Genomic DNA, 24,466 nt, shown 5'->3' on the forward strand with positions numbered 1-24,466 from the left:
GTTATTAGTAGAGGCTGTGTGTCTTGGTGCGGTCCGGGTTCTGTTTACGGTTTGCGTTTTGAGTGTGTAAGCTTGCCGTAGGCGATGATGTCACGCTCGAACGTTAACACAGGAAGAGTTTTAACACATGGTGGTGGAAACTGGATGCCTGATATAAAGAAACAAATAACCAATAAATATGAAGTTATATTTGAACCTCTGTTGTCAAGCCTTGTCAATATAACCCACCCCCTTTTCTCACGAATGGAACTGGTGTCGTGGAGTCCGCTTTGAGCGTTTTCCAGGGTTAGCGGCTAACGCTAAGCTAACGCTAGTTAGCTAACGCTAGTTAGTTTAGCCTATTTAGTACTAGTTAGCAGCTAACATTGCTCGCATCAATTATATTGCATGTCATTGATCTACCGGTCGATCACGGCCGACTGGTTGGGCACCACTGGTCTATAGAAATAAATGCATTCGAACAAGAAACCAATGTATAGTAGCCATAGCAATGGCAAAAAAAGTTTAGTGTGAGTAATAATGGCTCGCTGCGGCTCGCTTCTCGTGCAGAGACAGAGAGAGGAGAGATAGTTCGCAACGTTTAAATTCCTCGAAAAAAAACTCATAGTAATAATAATTTCTAGAGTATCGATAGTAGTACCGATAACGTCGGAGCTTATCAATACTCAGTTTTTTTCTAATTCAGTACCGGTTCTCGTTTAGAACCGGGGTCCGGGGGGCATCCCTAGTTCCAATAGAGCAGAGCGTAAGCTATACGATAATATAACCTAACGTTAGCTACGTAGCTGACAATTACACGTTTAAATTGACAAACATATATGTAATTCGGGGCGAAAAAGGTGATGTCATCAGGGACATTGAATCATTGTGTTGTTGTGTTAATTACAGCTCCATTAAATTACCATATCGGTCAGAATATAAGATGACCCTGATTATAAGATGACAACGCAGCGCCGGCCGTCAACAACTAGTCTTCGCCGGCGTCAACGTCTGCTCTGCACCGGCTGTCTTCAGGCCAGCACGGGAGTTCGTCCCGACCAGCAGAGGTCGCCATCATCCAGCACGCGCCCTCAGCCCACTACTGCCCCTCTGCTCCAGCCCCGCTTGCTAGCGCCCGTGACGAGAGCGTTCAACGCCATCTTGCTACCTGGACGGTGGTGGTGCGGCGAGGCCGCCATTTTGGTTGAGTACAATAGAGCCTCGATGCTCCGGATCTATTACACAGTACACAGTATGATGCGGCCTACGGGTGAAGCTAACGTTGCTAAATCCAGTTCATAGGGGTACCCCATACACATTATATGCCGGCATTAGTATAGGACTTTTGTTTTGGTACAGTGGGCCCACATTTTTGAGTGTGATAACGTGTGGTTCTTGAATAATAATTTCCCATTCAATTAACCCTTTCCCTGTGGGGAGGTTCTAGACCTGTGACTCCATAAGTAAAGCCTTAGAGAGGTATTGTACATGGAACTGACCCAGACGTGGGTGATGAGTCAAACACATTTGAAGTATATTATCCCTGGTAGGAACCCAGAGGTGGGTGTATAATATAGGTGGCTATAAGGTGTTGAGTTACAATCTGAGTAATAGTAGGAATTCATTCTAGTTGACTATCCCTATTAAATCTTTGTAACTGAACCGTACCAATTAACATAAAACATTGAATGGGGTTCTGTGTGCGTGTCCCTTCCTGTGCCCAGTCTTAACCATTTTGGTGTGGGTAACGTTACTGCAATTAACCCCTTCCTATTCAACCTTCCCTTTGATTGATTGATTGATTGATTGAAAACTTTATTAACAGATTGCAGAATGGGTACAATACAGTACAGCTCAATACACACAATTGTTAAGGGGATGCAGACCAGAGAAAGACTTTCGTCTTGTTTACATCAGGGTCCCCCATTTTCAATTCATCAGGACATATATGACATACATGACATACAGATAGTCAGTACTGCTACATCTATACATTTATGACATACCAGATTTGCAAATACAGTACTGTTTGTGATACAGAAGGAGTCAAGAAAAGGGAGTATATACATTTGACGTAGAAACTGTACATTGGAGGAGGTTGGGTGGGGGGGGGGGGGTTGGGTACATTGGGATATTGACAACCATACTGGGTAATTTACATTGGAGGTGGTTGGGGGGGGGGGGGGGGCACACTGTATAAACAAGCAAAACTGTACATTGAGGGGGGGGGGGGGGGGGGAGGAGACACTGTACAAACAAACAAAATTGTACATTGGACTATTGACAAAACCATACTATGTAAATGACTGTACATTGGAGGGGGTTGGGTTAGGATATTTACAGGGGCCAGTGTTGAATTGCAGTCTCCCGTAGGTGTCCCTTGAGAGAGGTTTTGAAAGTGGGTAGTGATCCACATTCCTTTACAGCTTTGGGTAGGGCGTTCCACATTGATGTGGCATAATTGCGAAACGTGTTTAGTCCCTTATTTGAGCCGAATCTGGGTTTAACATGATTTGTGGAGCTCCCTCTGGTGTTGTGATCGTGGTATTCACTGACCTTTGGGAAGTATTTTGACATGTACATGGGTACCTTGGTCGTGTAGTGTATCTTGTAGACCAGGCCCATTGCAAGTTGCTGTACTCTGTCGTCTACTCTAAGCCATCCTAGGTTGTCAAAGTGGGCAGGGGTGAGGTGGGTTCTAGGAGTAAGGTCAAGCAGTAGTCTGACCAGTTTGTTTTGAGATGTTTGTAATTTTGTTTTTAGCGCCTTTGAGGTGCTTTGGTACCATGAGGTGCAAGCATAGTCGTAGTACCCCTGAATGAGTGCTCCTGCCAGAGTCTTCAGGGTATTCTTGTTTACCAGAGAGGAGATCCGGTACAAGAATCGAGTTCGTTGGTTGACTTTTTTTATTACATTGGATGCCATTTTGTCACAGGAGAGATTAGCCTCTAGGATGGAACCCAGGTAGGTAATTTCATCTTTCCTTGTGACAATATTGTCACCCACTGTAACTGAGAAGCCGTCGGTCTTGCTGAGTTTGTTATTTGAACCGAAGAGAATGGACTCTGTTTTGCCCATGTGTAATGATAGTTTGTTATCAGCGAGCCATATGCAGATTCTGCCTAGTTCCGAGCTGAGGGTTTTTTCAACCTGTAACTTGTTCTTGTCAGAGACCAGCAGGGCTGAGTCGTCCGCAAACAGGAACAAGTTGCAGTCACAAGCTGACGACATGTCATTTGCATAAATTAGGAACAGTAGCGGTCCTAGTATGCTTCCTTGTGGAACACCACAGCTCACTGTGAGGGGGGGGGATAGGGTACCGTTTACCTCCACCATCTGTTCCCTCCCCTCAAGGTAGGATTGCATCCAGCTCACTGATAGACTATCAAAACCAATTGCTTTTAGCTTGTCAATCAGAATGGAGTGATTGACCGTGTCAAAGGCCTTTTGTAGGTCCAGCATGACCATGCCGCAGTATTTGCCTGCGTCCACCTCTTGTTTGATGTGGTCATTCAAATAGAGAAGGCATGTGTCAGTGGAGTGGGATGTTCTGAAGCCAGATTGGAATTCGTAGATTAGATTTTTTTCCGCTAGGTACTTTTCGACCTGTTCGTAGACTATTTTTTCCATGACTTTCGAGATGGAGGTGAGAATAGAAACAGGGCGGTAGTTGCCTGGGTCTAATTTGCTGCCCTTTTTGTGCAGAGGGGTCACCCTCGCAATTTTGAAGTCCTTGGGGACGTGTCCCTGTTTTATGGAGAGGTTTATTATGTGTGTGATGATTGGGGTGATGGCGGCTGCTGAGTCTCTGAGGAATTTGGAGGGGATGTTGTCATGGCCAGTGGCCTTGTTAGGTTGGAGGGCGCTCAGTTTATTGAGTACCTCATCTGTTGTTACCATTTCCAGCTTTAAGTCGTCCTTGCGGACCCCTAGGTTTTTGTAGTAAGCTACTATGTGTTCTACCCCATAAAGCCCTGAGTGGGAGGGTAGTTTGTTTACCAGTGTTGTGGCTATGTTTGTGAAGAAAATGTTTAAGTAATTGGCTACATCCAGCTTGTCTGTGATGAGCGTGTTGTCCGTTTTTATGTTTATGTTTGAGAATCTGGTTTTAAGTTTTTTACTGCATCCTAGTTGATTATTGAGTAATTTCCAAAGTTCACGTGGTTTGTTTTTGTTTTCCTCAGTTTTGTCATTGATGAAATTCTTTTTTGCAGTTTTGATCATGGAGTTTACGTCGTTTCTTAGTCTGTTTCTTTCTAGTTTGAGTTCAGTCACGTGGGCTTGGAGTTCACTGCTCGTGCTTTTAGTAAGCTTTGACTGACTTTTACGAAACTCAGAGCATTTTTTGTCTCTGGTTTTCATAGCGGCCAGTATTTCGGAGTGCATCCACGGCTCAGCGCGATTTTTTACCCTGGTGGTTCTTAGGGGGGCCATGTTGTTTAGTATTGTTGAGAATTTGGTTTTGAAACCAAGCCATGTTTCTTCAACCAGTGTACCATTGAGTTCCTCTGACCAGTCCAGACTCTCCAGTTCAAGGTTGAAGGCTTCGCTAGAGTAGGTTTTGAGGTCTCTAGATGTGACTGTTTTGTGGCAGCCAGCCTTTTGTTTTAGTTTTTTGCGGGTACAGAATATCATATAATGATCACTTAACCCGCATGCTATAACCCCTTTATTGGAGATCTTGGACTTGTCGGAGGTCAGAATGAGGTCAATGGTAGTCTGAGTTGATTCACATACACGTGTGGGTTGGGTGATTAGCTGGCTGAGGCTGTGCAGATCACAAAACCTACTGAATGACTTGAAGACGGGTGCATCTTTTCGTTGCATATCCGTGTTCCAGTCTCTTCTTACTGTAAGGTTTCTAGTGTCACTGAGGGAGGGTACTGCTTGCGGGGGGAACCAAGTTATTTATTTACAATTCAGTCACTAGGTGTGGGAGGGTTAAAGGAGTAATTGGGGGAAGTGAGATCGTGTTGGGGAGTACTGCTGACCGCCCTGGAAGGGAGAGGAAGACCAGAGTACCAGACCAGGTTGGTAAATCCCGGGCCCCATCCACTCCCACTGCCAGCCTCCAGTTGATGCTCCAGACCCAAAGACGGAGGTGCAGTTAGCCAGAGATCTACTGTGTCTCGCTACCCAGTGACTGTGCACACCCGTTCCCACGAAGCAGGGATAATCCACCCTGCTACATATGCATTCAGGCCACTAAACTTAGAAGCAGGCCAGGCCAGTGTTTCTAGTTGCAGCAGCGCAATAGTTAGATAACCTATGGGGAACAACCAGGAGATCACTGCAACTCACACAAGTTGGAGAACTATCTCTCTCTCTCTCTCTCTCTTGCTCTCACACACACACACAAAGGGAGCCGCATGTGATTGGTGGAGGCGGGACCCTTACAAAAAACTGTTGTTGCTAATCATTGACACATGCTAGCCTGTAATAATCCCCCCCAGACAAATCTACTTTGCATTTGATATATTGCAAATATATGCCATCACACACACTGGCATTTAAAGGGTTAGAATTATAAAATTAATATGGTGTTATGATCAGGGCTGAAGTTGAATAAAAGATTGTATTTTTTTCAATCTGACATTACAAAAAAACAGAAAATCCATCCAAATCAGTGTTGTTGCTAATCATACATTATGCTAGCCTGTTTTTTAACAATAATTTGTGATGCCATCACAAACAGTGGCATTTAAAGGGTACAAATAAAATAATTCCTGCACCAGAATGCAGGAAATGAAGTCATTTCCTGGTGGGGGACCCCCAGACGCGTGATTTTTTTTTCCGTAGTCTATGTGTGCGAAGACGCTCTCTGATTGGCTAGCCGCGTACAGCGAAGACCCTCTCTGATTGGTTTAGCGCCGAAGGGTCTCTTCCGCCTAACCCTAACCCTAACCCTAACCTTAACCTTAACCTTTATTTGCAGACGACTCAGCCCTGCTAGTCTCACACAGGGGTGTAAAAAGTACCCAGAAATTATACTTAAGTGAAAGTATGGGTACCGTCTCAAAATCTGACTCAAGTAAAAGTCAAAGTATCTGGCTAAAAACACACTTGAGTAAAAGTAAAAAAGTCCTACTTTTAAATGTACTTAAGTACTAAAAAGTAAAGGTAATTTTTTTTTAAAGGGATAGACCAGGGGTCTCAAACTCATTCCATCGTGGGCCAAGTTTTCATTTTAACTATACATTGCACCAGGTGAGTTAGTTGAAGAGGTGAGCCAATTAGTGAAATCATCAGCTGGTGTTTAGGCAAGGCTGGAATGAAACCAAGCATACACTCTGCCCACAATGGAATGTGTTCTGCGATAGACAATGCTGAAATGAAAGAACAGAGGACACTTTTTTTGCATTAAAATTATTTAATGCACTTCTCCATTGAAGGTAAACTAACATTCACATCACAGCATGAATAATATCACAATATTAAAAACAGAATGGTGTATCCTGAATAATATCACAATATTAACCACAGCATACTGGATTATCCTGAATAATATCACAATATTAAAGGCAGAATACTGGAGTACCCTGAATAATATCACAATATTAAAGACAGAATACTGGAGTACCCTGAATAATATCACAATATTAACCACAGCATAATGCGGATCTGACTGTCTATTCTTCTGATAGCAGGTGTTTAATCAAAGATCCCGCTTTCTAGTGTTGCACAACGACCAATCAGCATGGGTATGGGCGGGTTCATTTTCCATTGATGGGGATTTGATTGGCTGTTTACCTGCGGTCGCAGGATTAATAACGTTAATGTTAGTTCGGCCAGATAAACAATTAATATATACTAATTAAAATGGTTGGACCTGTGAGATTTGTACTTTGTACTTTGTAGGTCTGCATTTTAAATGTAAGGAGTAAAAAGTATGTTTTTTTTCTCTGAAATGTAATGGAGTAAAAGTACAAAGTATACAAACCTAATAATACTCGAGTAAAGTACAAATCCCCCAAAACAGTACTTAAGTATTGTAACGAAGTACAATTACTCAAGTACTTTACACCCCTGGTCTCACACAAGGATCAGAACACACTAGAACAGATGGTAGGTGAAGAACTTGCAGGGGTCAGCAGGTGGCTTTCGGACAACAGCAGTGGCGGCTCGCCACTAGGGGCGCTGGGGCGCCGCCCCCCTGGTTAACCCTTGTTAAAAGAGATAAAGAAGAAGTTTTTTTTTTAATTTTTTTTTATAGCCCTATAAATAATATAAACATGTTTAAAATGAATAATATTTACTCGTTTTAAGTATGTTTGTGTTTCCAATGCACAATATAACGTTAATATATCAAATATAAATAATCGTTTTCCTGAACAGGAAGTGACTCACTGTCTGATAGAGAATACGTTCCGTTACCGTAGCCGCATTTCTCCTAGCCGCATTTCTCTCGGGCTAGACGCAATAGCGCTTACAGTGGGCGTGCATGCCGTGCACTGGTTTCATTGCTATTGTGGGGTATACAATTTTAGCGATAGGTAGTCTTATAATGTTTTAAATGTATGAGTTTTGTATTATTGTCGTGTTTTTGTTGTGGCCTAACAGCCCTGGGACCATGACGGAAATAAGGGTTTTACTCTTTCTCATGTTATCCTTTGGATCCTTGTTGTGTTTTTAATCCATCAATAAAATAAAATAAAATAAAATAAAATAAAATAAAACCCTAACCCTAACCCTAACCCTAACCTTAACCCTAACCCTAACCCTAACCTTAACCTTAACCTTAACCTTAACCCTAAAATAAATTACGCCCTGCAGACCGCGTCTATTCGAAGCCCAAACAACTTGTGCTTCCGCGTTCGAGTTTTGCGTTCTGATTGGCCACTGACCTACGCTATTACTAAATCGGCCATTCATGCCGGCTAGCAAGCTACACGTCACGGCATGTTGATAAGCATGAACCGGTTGGGATTCGATGTTGATAAGCATGAACCGTTTGGGATTCGAATAGACGCAGCCCCACTCGGTGCATCAGTCACGAAACGGGCTACCACGATAGCTATGAGCTAACTAACGTTAACGTTACAAGCTCAAACACCTTATAACTACTACTAGTGTCGTGTCCATAAGTTCCCTGGCAGAATACTTGTGAGGACAAAGGTATACAAAGAGGAGAGAACCATTTTAAATCTGGCATTGTTAGGAGTTTTGAGAATGCTGGCTACCAAGCTAAGCTACGTTAGCTAACTTAGCTACTAACGTTATATACACAATATGTATAACGACACAATGATTTACATTATTACAAATATGGTAATGTGGTTGTGGCTTTTACAAATAGTGGTTATGCTTTAGAGATGAATGGCTATGATCACGGAGCAATAGTGGTAGGTGAAACAGAGACTAGCTCCACTGGCGTAGATAAGGGGGGCGTAATAGCGTAGGTCAGTGGCCAATCAGAGCGCAAAACTCGAACGCGGAAGCACGAGTTGTTTGGGCTTCGAATAGACGCCCCCAGACCCCCTGCTTAAAAAGTGGCTGACTGGGGCTATATTTTGCACTATATTTCCTGGCCTGAATGATTTCCCCAGTCCGGCCCTGGTTAAAAGCCTCCAATGCTTATTAGTGCGTGTGCGTTTGAACGTTTGCATGTTTCAACAATACATTTCCATTTATAAAAAAAAATAAAAATTATAATAAAAGAAATTAAAAATGTTTTACCTCCTATAATAGTGGGGGTCACGGCTCTCTGACAGCGTTATTTGGGGGTCGCAGCCTGAAAAGTTTGGGAACCCCTGTACTATTGTACCCATTCTGTAATCTGTTAATAAACGTTTTCAATCAATCAATCAAACCCGACGGCGTACGGGGGCCAGGGTGAGACCTGCGCACTGGTTTGGTTTCGGTTCAATAGGCGGGCTCGCCCGGTCCACCGCTCCGTCTACCCTCGGAGCATGACAGCTGCAGTCGGAAAGCTGTAGGGGACCCGGGCCTGTCGGGACAGAGCCCTGGAAACAACCTGTTTGAAAGGCACGGGTGCCTCACACCTTGAGCAGAGGAGACAGGGTCCCAGCTCTGACCTCCACCCTTGGCGACACTTGTTCTCAACCTCCCGCTGAGGGCTCGCGCCACACGGCCGAGAAAGCTGCATCATTAATGATTGTTGTATATAATGACATTTAAAAGTCTAGACCCCGAAAGTAAGACGGCACCCTTCTTTCAGACTTGTATTTATATTCGGGACAATGGTGTAGAATAGATGAAACCTTACCATTCCCCCGATGACATCAAGACCATTGGTTGGTGGCCATATTCAAACAAATGTAGCCTATTGTGGGATCGCAAGAAAGGATGAAACGGGAGACGGTAGTCGAGTCTTTCCTTTACTTCCCAACATAAATTACATACATCAAACAGAGTGCAGAGACGTTTAACGTTACTACTTCAAAAGTGACAGCAGCCAGCTGACAGGTGACATAATATACGTCACCAAATACCCAACCCGTTCCCAGAATCCCCAGGCTTAAAGGAGCATTCCTCCGCTCCTCAAATCCAGTGAATGTCTGCACCAATTGTGCGTGATAAGTGTCACCACACTATTCTCGTCTTTCAAACTGCCAAACTAAATGAATGTGCTCAAAACTCTCGAGTATGTCTAAATAGGGTTCGAGTTATCACCTGAGAGCTAAGGGGGCCCCCAAAACAAATATTTTTTTTTTTACTCTTCTTTTCCTGAAATCGTGGCCGTTTTCAAAGTCATATTTAGAGGAATATCTCATTAGGATTAGTCTAATATACTAATGAGTAATGACATCACACAACAGTCTAATCATTAGACTATTGTGTGATGTCATTATTCAATCTCATTCACACATTGGGTGCCAACGACGAGAAATCTTGTTGTTGGCCGCCATGTGTTGAGTGCCAACAACAAGTTTTCTCGTTCTCGTTATTTCTTTTATTAGTGATATCTATTGATTTTTCATCTATCCAGCCTCACATTATCATTGGGACTGGCTCTGACCACGAAAAGGGCAAATACCGCCCCCTATGGTCTCCCAGATGGTATTGCACCCATTGGATTGGAGTCAATGGAAATGCATGACAAAAGAAATCCGGATTCCACATTTTACTTCTGAGCCATGTAACCTGAGACTATTGCATTCATCTGTTTCGAGGTCTAACGTTGGATCAATAAACGCAATCGATATTTGGAATGGCGATCAGGAATTGGATTAATCTTTTTGCAGAACATCTGATGTGAGGTAAGGACTTTATTTTACCAGTCTTGGGGTAATCAGATGTTTTTTCACATATTTCACAACGTGTCTCATATGTGTGTGTGTGTGTGGCGTTAGCGCCAGGCAGGGCATAGATAATCGATTCATAAATAGGCCAAAAAATGACAACTTGTTTTGTGTATTCCAGTAAAGGGCGATTTTCGCGGATTTGTCTGGAATCACTAGAAATCTTCAAAACTATACTCGTATTCAAAACGGTATAAAACGGAAATGTACTGATGAAAAAACAATCCGTTTTGTACATGTTGACTGGAAGCAATTCATTGATAAGCGACAGTTGTATTAGACACATAGCCATAATTTAAGATATAGTTTATGCGTTTGCAAATATCCCCATCCTCTCATTGATTATAGCGCTGGCACTCAAGCGATAAATAGCGCACCCCCTGCCGGCACACAATGTGTTAACCATCAATATTTGTTCATTTTCTTACTCACCTCTGATATATGCATATTTACTTATTTGCATCTGATAAAATACAACAATCTAATTTGACAAATGAGACAAAATGAATGAACATTTATTTAACTCCGTCTCTGCACTTATAAATAAAAAACTAACAAAAAAAACGAATGGAAAATAAATTGTTGTATGGCACTTAACAGCAACATTTATCAGGAGACAGTAACATTATCATCTGATACTTGTATAAATAAATACTTGTATAAATCAAAATAAATAAATAATGTTATGTTATTACCTGTGCATTGCGGATCAATGCACAGGTAATGAAGAACTGAATGAGAAATAAATTGCACTGAACAGAAGCATATTTCAGTAGCAGCATCAGTAACTACTGCAGCATGTCACCAAATAAGCAGCAATATTACGAGTAAACTAATCAAATCAAATCAAATTGATTTATAAGGCCCAACAACACACGTTAATGTCCCCATGGGCCGTACAGGTCTTCTTTAAACAAGTCAAGAAGAAAACATAACAATAAGTCAAGAACAGAACAAGGACACCATAAGGTCCAACAAATTTAAAATAAATGCAAATAAATGAAAGAATGCAAGCACTCCCAGACAAACAGTAATACAATGCATTCTTCAGTCTTTCTCAGCTCTATTCAGTCTCAGTTCAGCCCTCTTGTCTTCCTCAGTTTCTATTTTCATTTTTGGGTGCAATTATTCCTTTAAGACAGGTATGCCTATACATATCTTTCACCAGGCCATACCAATTATAATCTAAGCATGTCTTCAATCCCATGATTGGATTTATTTTTATAAATGTGTGAAAAATTAGGCAAGAACACATGATGCTCAGCTTGATTAGAATTGGAATAGAACCCCCCACCCCACCTACCCAACCTTCTACGTCAAATGTATATACTCTCTTTTCTGGACTATTTTTTGTATCACAAACAGTACTGTATTTGCAAATCTGGTATGTCATAAATGTATAGATGTAGCAGTACTGTCTATCTGTATGTTGTGTATGTCATATGTTATGATGAATAAAAAATGGGGGACCCTGATGTAAACAAGACGAAAGTATTTCTCTGGTCTGCATCCCCTTAACAATTGTATGTATTGAGCTGTACTGTACCCATTCTGCAATCTGTTAATAAAGTTTTCAATCAATCAATCAATGTGTCCCAGCTACAATGTTATGACAAAGTACACCACTCGAAAGTCTTTCTTCTTCACCAAATGGGTTTGGACTAGCGTTAGTAGACACGCTCATGGGCGACGCATAGCGGCTTAGAGGTGAATGCAGCCTATTCCACAACATTAATTACACTGTTCTTTTAAAAACTGAAAAGAAAAATATGATCTATTAACAATTTATTTAGGTAACATAAATAATACTACTTCGTACATAATTTTGTTGTTGTTGTTGAGACCCCCACAGGTGTTGTTGACTATGGGGGGCCATGCCCCCCTTGGTCCCCCCATAACTCAAAAGCTATAGAAATAGCATAACCGACGGGGAAGCTGTCATGCAAGGCGCCAACCAACTGAATGAATGAATGAATGAAAACTTTATTTAACAGATTGCAGAATGGGTACAATACAGTACGGCTCAATACATACAATTGTTAAGGGGATGCAGACCTGAGAAAGACGTTTGTCTTGTTTCCATCAGGGTCCCCCATTTTCAATTCATATAGACATTTATGACATACATAACATACATGACATTTATGGCATAGGGACATATAGGTATTTAGTACTGATACATTTGTGACATAGGCGGTATTCAAATATACAGTACTGTTACCCCTAGATCCTGACAGAGTATATACATATGATGGGGAGGGGACTGTACATTAGGAGGGGGTGGGTGGGTGGGAGGGGAATATACATACGGCGGGGAGGGAATATATACATGCGGTGGGGAGGAGACTGTCTATTAGGAGGTGGTGGGGGTTTTGGGCATTTACGGTGGCCAGTTTCGAATTGCAGCCTCCCGTAGGTGCTCTTTAAGGGCGGTTTTGAATGTGGGCAGGGATTCACATTCCTTTACAGCTTTGGGTAGGGCGTTCCACATTGTTGTGGCATAATTGCGAAACGTGTTTAGTCCCTTGTTTGAGCCGAATCTGGGTTTAACATGATTTGTTGAGCTTCCTCTGGTGTAGTGGTTGTGGTATTCACTGACCTTTGGGAAGTATTTTGACATGTACATGGGCACCCCGGTCGTATAGTGTATCTTGTAGACCAGGCCCATTGCAAGTTGCTGTACTCTGTCGTCTACTCTAAGCCATCCTAGGTTGGCAAAGTGGGCAGGGGTGAGGTGGGTTCTGGGGTTCAGGTCAAGTAGTAGTCTGACCAGTTTGTTTTGTGATGTTTGTAATTTTGTTTTAAGCGCCTTTGAGGTGCTTTGGTACCATGAGGTGCACGCATAGTCATAGTACCCTTGAATGAGTGCTCCTGCCAGAGTCCTCAGGGTATTCTTGTTTACCAGAGAGGAGATCCGGTACAAGAATCTAGTTCGTTGGTTGACTTTTTTTATTACATTGGATGCCATTTTGTCACAGGAAAGATTTGCCTCTAGGATGGAACCCAGGTAGGTAATTTCGTCTTTCCTTGTGACAATATTGTCACCCACTGTAACTGAGAAGCCGTCGGTCTTGCTGAGTTTGTTATTTGAACCGAAGAGAATGGACTCTGTTTTGCCCATGTGTAATGATAGTTTGTTATCAGCGAGCCATATGCAGATTTTGCCTAGTTCCGTGCTGAGGGTTTTTTCAACCTGCAATTTGTTCTTGTCAGAGACCAGCAGGGCTGAGTCGTCCGCAAACAGGAACAAGTTGCAGTCACAGGCTGACGACATGTCATTTGCATAAATTAGGAAGAGTAGCGGTCCTAGTATGCTTCCTTGTGGAACACCACAGCTCACTGTGAGGGGGGGGATAGAGTACCGTTTACCTCTACCATCTGTTCTCTCCCCTCCAGGTAGGATTGCATCCACCGGATTGCAACTCACCGGGAGCAGTAGGGGTTAAGTGTCTTGCTTGGGTTGTTTGAGATTAGACCTACCATTCCGGATCAATGCACAAATCAGAAGTTGTCTCGTGTGCAGGATTCGGTCTTAATAGACCTTCAATCGTATTTATGAATATAACCTTGCCTCCAAAACATTTGGGATATTCCGGCTGCTGTCAAGGGGAAGAGCCTGGCAAATGTCTCCACCCGGTGTTCAGCAATTGGAAACTAGTTTAGACCGAAGCACACCCACCATAGGCTAATCGTTTTTAATTAAACTTCTCATAGCGGTTATTTCTGTAAAAGGAAATTGCAGTTTCGTTTTTTAAATGCATTTTGGCGTTTTGAGCGCCACAAACCCAATGTCATTCAGCTACAGTATATATGTTATATGGCATTGGCAGATATATGCCAAACTCGGCAAATCACACAGACATTATCTGGATGGATATAGTATTCCTTTTTATTAGTTTTTATGTCTTATCGTATGTTATATATATATATATATATTTTTTTTTTATTCTTTTTAACTCTGTAGCACTCTGAGATTCTCAGAAATGTAGGTATAATGAAATGTATTATTATTCCGGCTAAGGGGAAAATCTTGGTCAACTGCCGCTCTTTCATCAGGGAACGTAACAAAATTCAGCTATTTTACTCCACGATGACAAATATTTTAAATGTTAACAAATAGTCTACAGCCTCACAATTCTTGTAAACTAGAAAATACAGTACATCAGAATTAAATAAGCCCACATTATTAGTCCCCCCTGTGCCAAAAGCCATCAAAACACAAGTAACATTTTCAGAAGGAAATGTAACCATATATGTGCCACTGCCAACATGAGATGATCTTCTGCATGCACAAATGGGACATTTCAGGACATGGGAAAACCACCTAAGGTTTTTTCAGTCAAACGGTTTCATCATGTTTTCCAACTCATTAGATGGAAATATTAACCTACTTCTTATAGCCACCAAAAAAGTCTGATCAGTAAAAAATATTAAGTGATCTCCAAAGACTACATTAGGTTGAAATCTTTATTATAAATCATTTACATTTATAAAGTAACAAATTATTCATTCTTGTGTCCATCCAAACATCTCTTTTACAGGGAGGGGTTATAAGCAGCCGGTCAATACAGGTTTGCATCATCAGTCTTTCATGTGAGGCAGAAAACTGGGAGGGGTGGGGCGGGGTATACGGTATACCATAGCATACAGGAGATGGTGGCTATGAGGTCAATCATCACCCCAATACCAAGGCAGACATGCAGGTCCGCACTTACACACAAAACCTCATAAGCCTTCAAGTATAATAAGTACATGAGGGAAGCAGCAGTAGTCGCCCACAGTCTCAGTTGCCATTTAGCTCAGCTCTGTCTGGCTTCCACTGACAGAGGAAGAGGAGGGACAGACACGGATAAGGACAGGCTGGAAATCAGAGACGGTGTGTAGTTAAATAGAGTAGAGATTAGAAAACAAAATAGATTTAAAAAGGATGGTATTTGACCGTTGGCTCATTGCAAGCATCGGACAGGCACCGCAATGAGCCAACGGTACGATTATAACAAGGTGCAGAACAGAAAGACTCCTCTACCCTCACAGCTGAGACAGCCGGACCAGTTCCAAACTCGTGTCCCGCGACGAGGCTCAGGTGATAGATACTCTTCTTGTTCTTCTCTTAAAAACTCCTGATCAGACGTGATCCACCTCCATACCTTAAAATATTCTTCAACATCACATGAAGGCTTTCCATAGTTAACTGCCGATTGGGAGGGGGAAAGGGGGGGGAGGTACTTGCCAGACATTACAACGGCTGTGCCTAGCCTGACACACACACACACACACACACTCACTAACTGATCAGTCTTTCTGGTCATAGAGAATAAGCTTGGAGAACTCATCTTCAGAGTTCTGGGATATCCTATGAGTCCACTGCTCCCATTCAGCAGGTTCACAGAGTACTTTTTCATAAATTAAACAAATATAAACCAATAATACTCTATAAATTACATTAAGAAATGCATAAATCCAGAATGTACGGAAACAGTTGAGGAGGGGATGACCTCTGCACCCAGGGGTGGGAAGTGTTGGTAGAAAAAAAACTGCTATAAAAACAGCATGCATGCTGGGGAAATTATTTGAACGAGTGAGAGAAAGTGTGAGAGAGAGAGAGAGAGAGAGAGAGAGAGAGAGAGAGAGAGAGAGAGAGGGTCCTTTGAGTGAGAGTCTGCTCGTCTAGTCTCTTTGTGCGATTAATGGTTGAAGAGAGCAGGGCCCAGCGCAGTAAAAAGGCACCCTCAGACCAGGTCCAGGTGGCTGCGCACCCCCGTCTTAACTGTACGTATATGAGAGCAAGTGTGTGTGCACGTGTGTATAAACAGTGTGTATATGCGAGTGTTTATCATGCTCTCGTCAGAAGCTCCTGTGCCCAAGTCTTAATGGCAGAGGTGGTGTCCTGGACAAGGTGCCACGTGGAGTTGGTAAAAGAGACGGCGTGGCTCTGCAGACAGGATACGGACACTTCCCCACTGCAGGAAACACACGCAGGTCGCATTAGTCATTAGAACTATTTTTTTATTTTTTTTATTATTTGTATTCTGTACTTCTTTGATATGCTTTCAGGGATGCACCGAAGCAGAAAAAAAAATTACTGACTTGCAGGAGTCCTGTAGGCTGGTCCAGGCCTGCTGTAACAGGTGAGAGGTGTACGCCAGGGCAGGCAGTATATAGTTCTGGTGAAGGAACAGCAGCAGCTCCTTCAGATACTCCAGCACCTGGAACACACTGTCTGGAGTGTTGGCACTCACCTGGAGACACACACACACAAGAAAAGTAATTCATCCAGATAATAAAAATCAATGCAAGATAATCATTGACCAACAGTAAATGGTTCATACTTTGCCAAAATAGTTTTGAATCATCAAAAGGGAATGTTTAACATCTTTTTTCAGCCCTAGTCTCTCATCCCCCAATTTAGTCATCGTGGTCGTTGTGCTGCCCTACTGTCGGTCTGGGAAGGGTGTAGACTACCACATGCTGCCCTACGGTCAGTCTGGGGAGGGTGTAGACTACCACATGACTCCTCTGATACATGTGGAGTCGCCAGACGCTTCTTTTCACCCGACGACTAGGATTTTCACTGGGAGAGTGTAAAACGCATGGAGGTTCACGCCAGATCCCCTCTCTGCTGACCAGGCGTCCCGGCCAATCAGTAGGTGTCGTTGTGGCAACGTGCTGGACTCAATACCCCACCGGCTTACCATCAGTGAACCCTGCCAATTGTGGGACCCCAATTGGGAAAACTGACCAAGCTGGAGGTACCGCTGCCGGGAATTGAACTTGTGTCTCTGCGGTGGTAGGCGGGTGCCTAGTCCTCTACACCACCCAGACTACCTTTGTTTAACCCATCTCCAGCAAACCTGTGGAGCTCAATGTTGTTTCTTTAGCCGCGAGGCTCAAAACATAAAGAATGTCAACCAAATGCAGAGCTAAGTAAGACTTTCTGCTTCTGTAGCATTTTGAACAATGAAACAATTAGTGATATAAGTCAATGAGCAACTATTTACAATAGTAATTTTCCCTTATTTTAACATTTTAAATATTGAGGAAGTACAGAGAAGCCCACCTGTTGACCTTTAGTACTGCTTTCACAGGCACAGACACCTGACCGTGCCTTCATGCGTTTGTTTTACTGGGAATGAGGGTGTATCATCACACTTCAGTTATCTCTTACCCATTCCATGAGCAGCGGTGTGTTTTCTCTGACCCAGAGAACCATTTTGTTGGTGTTTTCGGAGATAAAGATGGCAGCTGCCTTCGTCTTTTCCAAACCCTGTTCCATTAGTGGGCCCAGGACACGCACGCACTCAGAATAGTAGTGCGGAGTGTTTGTCTCCAACCAGCTATTGAGAAAACACACAGACACTTCAAGAGTAGATCTGGGTATTGGCACCGATTAGATTACGATTCACAAGGTCCAGATCAAATTTGATTCAATATTGATTCAAGTAGGCTTGATGGCACTGGTTTCAGGAGACCAGCACCTGCTATTAGTTGTCAAAAGGTGTCATTTGGTAAACTGAGATTCTGTAGTAGTTCAGCAGAAACTCAGCACAAGGTAAACTAGTCATATGCAGGACGGAAGTCGCGCTAGAAATATTTCGCAAAAATCTTCACATTCAATGAACAAAGGCATCGATTAAAAGATCAATCCTGGGATTTTAAGAATCGATTAGATTAAAATGAAACAATTCAATATAAACATTATTTCCTGCCCCAATATTTCTTCCCAGCCCTACTTTAGCATAAATCCATCATCCAATACTCCTCAGTAACTGGGGAGGAGGTATGGATGGAAATAGTAAATGGGTGTCGTTAACACACCTGAAACCTTCCCTGGAGTAGATAGACACCTTGCTCCAGGCCTGCTGGGTCACACCCATCACTCCTGAACTGTGCAGGTAACTCGCTGTGGTCGAGTCTGGAACATACACAACACACACACACATTGTCATATAAAAAGCTGACAGAACATGATACAGATCAATATTAATACTGTAGCATCACCATGTGAATTTTTTAATCAGAAGGAATATTTCATACTAATCAACGTACACAACTCTGTCCAAAATCCTTTTGATCCAGCCTGGGGGTATTATCAAATTCAGCACTGCCCTAATAGGAATCCCATTAACCAGTGTAATGTGGCTGTGTGCAGTCACTCTGGACTGACCTGCGAAAGAGCCGTGTAACCGTATATCATGTGCGATGAAGCCGGCGGCAAACACCAGCAGAGCCATGGCCAGCCTGGACCAGGGAAAGCTGTGGCCTCGCATCTTCAACTGCAGGGACTGGAGAGGGACAAGGAGAGCATGGTTCACTAACCACAGAACCTTGTTTGTCTGAACCTCAGGCCAACAAATGGAGCGGTCTACTCAATAGGCATTATGGGTCAAAATAAATATATATACTCCCATGCAAAAGGATAACATCAACATGTAGTTGATGGAATTTCTTTGTTGATGCATGGGAATTAGACTGTACATGACATGATTTAAAATGCATGTGCATGCAAGTTTTACACATTGAAAAACATTTTGGGGCTAGAAATTCATCACTTTATTGAAAATGTAATTTTCCTGGAAAGTCTGCCTTGTGCGGTGCGAGTCTGTGTGAGTCTTACTTGGCACAGGGCATTGCAATCTTGTAGGTCTTCAGAGTTTGCAGACTCCTTCATCTCCTCGTTTGTCACTCGAAAAGACTGGACGGTTTCTTGAAGGTTCTTACGCAGCTAAAATGTCAGCCAGAAAACACATCGTTCAAATTCAGAACACTGCTCGGGTTTTAATAAATCGACTTCAGAATGCTGCTCAGTTTAAATAAATCAACCGTCATCACCCCCGGTTCCATCATGTGAACATGGGTTATAAACCACTAGAAGACATAGTAATATCCATACCTTTGGTGTCAAGGCATTCCATGATTTTAATAAATGGCTCAACAGGAGGCTGGAGGAGGAGAGAAGAGGGGAAACACAAGATTAAACCAACACTGGAAACACCAGGGGTGCTGAAGTGGAAGTTCAGGATTTGTTAACCACGCCCCCTTTTCTTACTCATCGATGATGTCGTCAAAGGGTAGAGTAATTTATCAGCACAATCCATGCTGGATACCTAGCTCCTAGTACTGTATATTTGTATGTCTTGTATGTCATGAATGTCCTGATGAATTGAAAATGGAGGACCCTTAGTAAACAAGACAAAAGTATTCATCCTCTTAGCAGTTGTTTGTATTGAGCTGTACCCATTCTGCAATCTGTTAATAAAGTTTTCAATCAATCCTCCAAAAGTAATGTAACGTTAAAAAATAAAATTACAATTACAAAGACGTCTTTACTTTGGGTGAACTTGAGTAGGTTTCAGTGTTTGTTTCAGAGCTTGTCCAGACTGAAGCATGGCCCGATAACCTTACATTAACACATTGGGCGCCGGGGGTTGTGCCCATCAAAGTACCCAGTCTGCCACCGTTGAAAGCCTATGGAGATGTTTACCTTCTTTGCAGGGCTATAACTTTTTAAATTGTATTGCTATATTGACATTACTATGGCCCATTCAACATCGATTATCTATCGTTCAGGATGTAGGAACGTTATATTTTTTCATTCATACATTGTTGTGTTAATAGCGTCGAGAATATAAGTATGTTTTTAATCTTTTCTGCTGTAATTCCAAAAACAGTAGTTATAGGCCCTGAAGCATATGATAGATTATCGATTGGCGTTTCTTTCCTATACACGCTATATTAAAAAATTCAAATGTATATGATCGGTATACATTATGCTTCATCACGCGTGAAGGAAAGGGGGGGGGGGGGGGTCGTTTATAATTCCTTGATCGTCAGTAACGGCTTTATTTAGTATGGGTTGATATATTGATCAGATGTTTTGCAGTGAAATGAATAAACAATCGGGCTGAAAATAACGTTACTGTCCTCTTACCGTTCGCCGATGAGACTGGAGGAAAAAGATCCCAATTATTATTATTTTTTTGTATCTACTTTTTCTCCCCATTTTCTATTTTTCTCCCTTCCCCAATTTCGTATTGTCCAATTCTACCCCTCCCGTCTAGAACATTGTTAGGCCATGCCTCCCACTGGTCGGCTGCAATGTGGACAAAGCCTTGAATCACTTGTCCCCTCCGGTACACGAGGAGGCAGCCGTCGCATCTTTTCACCTGCACAGCTCAATCTCGAAGTGGCGAGGGTCTGCGTGGGAGGGACACGCCGCCCCCGTTGCTTCCTGATTCTGCTGCGCAGGCGCACCAACCGACCTGTAGGAGTCGCTGTCCACAACGTCCGATCCCCACCCACCAGCTTCCCACCCCCTAATACTGCCAATTGTATTAGTATGAACGACCAAGCTGGTAGCAACGCCGAGAGCTGGGCTCGAACCCAGCATATCCTGCGTTAGTGGCGAGTGCCTTGTCCACTGCGCCACTTAGCCGCCAAGATCCCAATTATTTGACGCCGATCTCCTAGATCCATTTCCAGTTTGTATGGCGCAATAAACGCCAAAATCAAAGCGATCCAAATGCACTATAGCAGGGGTGTCCAACCTTTTTTGAACCAAGATCTACTTTTTTATTTACCACCTAGCCCGAGAGCTACCAGCCAAAATTGTATATTGTAAGCCGTCATTTGAGGCTTTATAAAAGCAGCATAATGAACACAAATCTGTCAGTGCCGAGTCTGACCTCATCTTAAATAACAAACAGCATTGCTTGTTGTAGTTAACAAGGAGAGGAAGAGTTGATTTAGCAAAAAAAAAAAGAAATTTTTTTTTTTTTTTTAATAATCGAATTTTATTAATCAAGATCTACTTGAAATCAGCTCGCGATCTACCTGTCGATCGCGATCGACTGGTTGGGCCCCACTGCACTATAGTGTTTGTCTGGAGTCGCGTAACAAGATATCACTGCCGGAGGGATTTCCTCGACGCACCGATCGGCACTTCGGGTTTTGGCGAGAGTGTAACTCGCCCGACCATCCACCAGGCGGCGGTATTGAGGTGTTGTAATCTCATACAGGGTCCCACTGCAGTCCGGAGGTTGGCTGGATGAATTATGAATACCATGGCGAAAAAATTAAATATTGATCCCAAAAACGGCACAAGTCGTTCTTGGCGACCAATGTGTTAAGTGTTGGCTAACTAGTTTTACATTTAGTAATTTAGCTGACGCTTTTATCCAAAGCGACTTAAGTTCTGTACGACAAGTCATCAGGAATGGCACAACTCTATCAGATGAGTAACAATGTTCATCAAAGTGTTGAGTGCTACAGTGTAGGTTAGTTTATTAGGACAAGTGCATGACAATAAGGTTAGTTAGGGTTAGGGCTGGGCGATATGGCCTAAATATGATATCACGATATTTTCTGACCTTTCGGCGATACACGATACACATCACGATGTTTTTCCTTTTTTCCCCAAACAATTCATTATGAGGCTTACCAAGACAGTATTTGAGTTTGCAAGCGAACATTAAAGACAAAAGACTCATGCATTTAGCATTTTTATATTATATATTAGATTTAGATTATTGGATTCTTAGATTATATATATTTAGCATTTTAGCCTTTCGTTTTTTAGATTATATATTAGATTAGATTTAGATGATTAGATTACATATTGTAACTATTTATTTATTTACATGCATGTATACATTTATTATTTGAACGGCTTAAGGCTATATCTGTACTTGATGTTTGTTTGTTGTGTTGCATAATAACCCAGGGTCCAGATTCATAACTAGCATAGGAACATAAATAGTTAATGTTAGTAGGTAAGAACTTTCTAGAAAGTAAAACATTCTAGGACCAGACTCCCCAGAACCCCATAGGATTGGGATAATGTAGTCCTGGGATAATATGCACAGGGACGTGCATTAGCATAGAAGGGGAGAATGTAACCCAGGGTTCAGATTCATAATTATCAAAGGAACATAAATAGTTCCCGTTTATCTGTGAGCTACCACTTCCTGTTTTACCATGAGGTCCCACTTCCTGTATATAGAATGTAAACCAGCGTATGATGTCATGATAGAAGGTTCTGGAACCTTTGTGATGTCATCCTATGATGTCATATAGAACGTTCCGGAACATCTTGGTTTCCTATAAAAACAGCTAGCTCTCAAGAAGCCAATTCTCTCTCAGAAGATGGGTTCCCCCTCTTGGGGGGGCCCTCCAAGAGAGGAGATGATGTTTGTATTGTGATTGTATGACAAGAGGAGCAGAGAAGAAGGAGACAGAGACGATAGAAATGTGTTTTGAAGATGAGAAGAAGAAGAGGAGTGTAAACTTTCTCAAGTGTGGGCGAAGCAAGAATTGTGGAGGGCAGTAATACGCCACGATGCGTCTACACTGCCGGAAATTCAAATAAGAAGAAGAAGAAGATAAGAGGAGCAGGGAGGGTTCCCCCTCTTGGGGGGGCCTTCCAAGAGAGGAGATGATGTTTGTATTGTGATTGTATGACAAGAGGAGCAGAGAAGAAGGAGACAGAGACGATAGAAATGTGTTTTGAAGATGAGAAGAAGAGGAAGAGGAGTGTAAACTTTCTCAAGTGTGGGCGAAGCAAGAATTGTGGAGGGCAGTAATACGCCACGATGCGTCTACACTGCCGGAAATTCAAATAAGAAGAAGAAGAAGAAGCCAGCTCTCTTTCCGCCTCGACCTCCGAATGGTGCCGCTTTTTCTTGACAGGCCGAACAGGAAGCGATTCGGCTATAATCGAGATGTCATCTAGAAGGTTCTATTATGACATCACCACAAACGGTCTAGAAGGTTCTATGTTCTAGAAGGTTCTATTATAACATCATACGGTGGTAGCATTTATCCTCTAATTCTTATAGGAGAATATCTGTATCCATATATCAAGTTAAATCAAATCAAATACAAAATACAATATCAAAATAACACAAGATGAACGGGATCGACTCCCTTGGAAGTCCTTGTAGTCTCGTTCAGTTCAATCCTACCGGACTGTTAGTTAAGCAATAGTTGAGCATCAGGCTGGCATTAGTCTGGAGGTATATCAAATGTTCCGGGGTTGGCTCGCCATCGGGTATCGATCCAGCTAGGCACACTTGGTGATGGGTGGTCTGGACTGCTCCGGGATGCTGGTTGAGACTTGCGGCTTCCAGTCGGTTGGTTAGTCCGGTCCGTCAGGTCGATGTTGCTGGTTCGGAGGTCGAGGCGGAAAGAGAGCTGGCTAGCTGTTTTTATAGGAAACCAAGATGTTCCGGAACGTTCTATATGACATCATAGGATGACATCACAAAGGTTCCAGAACCTTCTATCATGACATCATACGCTGGTTTACATTCTATATACAGGAAGTGGGACCTCATGGTAAAACAGGAAGTGGTAGCTCACAGATAAACAGGAACTATTTATGTTCCTTTGATAATTATGAATCTGAACCCTGGGTTACACATACTTGAAATAAACTTCAATCAAATCAAATCAACCCCCCCCCCCTTAAAAACAAAAACCTGTGTTTAACCTAGCCATCTATAAAACATCATGCTAAAACTGTGAAACAAATGTCCTACTCCCCTAAAGAAAGAAATATATTAGCAAACATGACTCAGTTATCCAATAGTGCTGCTGCTTTTTATTTTGTTAAAATATTTTAATTAATAAGACTAAAAGACTACAATATATATGACTACAAGGGCCAGAAGCCGACTTCATGACGGCTTCCTGTCCTCGCATTCCATTTCCGGTTTACGTTACATTTTCAACAACAGATTGCTGCTAATTAAACACTTCATGGAAACGGAGTAACGTTAACGTTATGTCGAGTTCATACGTGTAGTGTAGTATGAACTCGACATAACGTTAACATTACTCCGTGTCCACTGTTGCTGCTACTGTTGCGTCGCAGATGGATGGTACACTCTGTTAGCTCCGTAGCTAATCCGCTCATAGACTAATTTACCGATAACAGTACCGTTAACGTCGGAACTTACTTCTGGGTTTCAGGGGGCATCCCTAGCACCGAGCCACCGCCTCTCTGTCTCTGGCTAGGTGTGTGCGCTTGCGTGCGTGTATGTGCGTGTAGATGACGTAATTTGGGCAAGTGTGTGTGTGACTGATTTTTTTTTCTGCAAGAGGGAGAGGCGAGAGGGAGAGGAAAGCATTTAGCACTGCGCTTGTAAGTCTCATCTCAGCCGCGGCGGCCTCTAACGCGAGGGCAAAACATCACGATATCCACGATACGTTTAAAAAGTGTATCGTTA

At 42.5% G+C, this 24,466-nt stretch overlaps 1 protein-coding gene across 1 annotated transcript in view; it reads right to left on the reverse strand.

The window, feature by feature from the left end:
• Nucleotides 1-14,694: 14,694 nt before the first annotated feature.
• tmem214 (transmembrane protein 214) overlaps nt 14,695-24,466 on the reverse strand; it is a 31,773-nt gene continuing 22,001 nt past the window's right edge. Inside the window, exons 11-17 of the mRNA XM_084313757.1 lie at nt 19,132-19,180; nt 18,856-18,963; nt 18,406-18,523; nt 18,057-18,153; nt 17,407-17,575; nt 16,329-16,480; nt 14,695-16,201 (exon numbers count right to left, since the gene is read on the reverse strand). Of these exons, the coding sequence (XP_084169883.1) occupies nt 16,075-16,201; nt 16,329-16,480; nt 17,407-17,575; nt 18,057-18,153; nt 18,406-18,523; nt 18,856-18,963; nt 19,132-19,180 (820 nt within the window). The 3' untranslated portion in view covers nt 14,695-16,074. The remainder of the gene's footprint in view (nt 16,202-16,328; nt 16,481-17,406; nt 17,576-18,056; nt 18,154-18,405; nt 18,524-18,855; nt 18,964-19,131; nt 19,181-24,466) is intronic.

The sequence above is a fragment of the Notolepis coatsorum genome, assembly GCF_963971535.1.
Source record: "Notolepis coatsorum genome assembly, chromosome: 5".
NCBI classification, from domain to species: Eukaryota; Metazoa; Chordata; class Actinopteri; order Aulopiformes; family Paralepididae; genus Notolepis; species Notolepis coatsorum.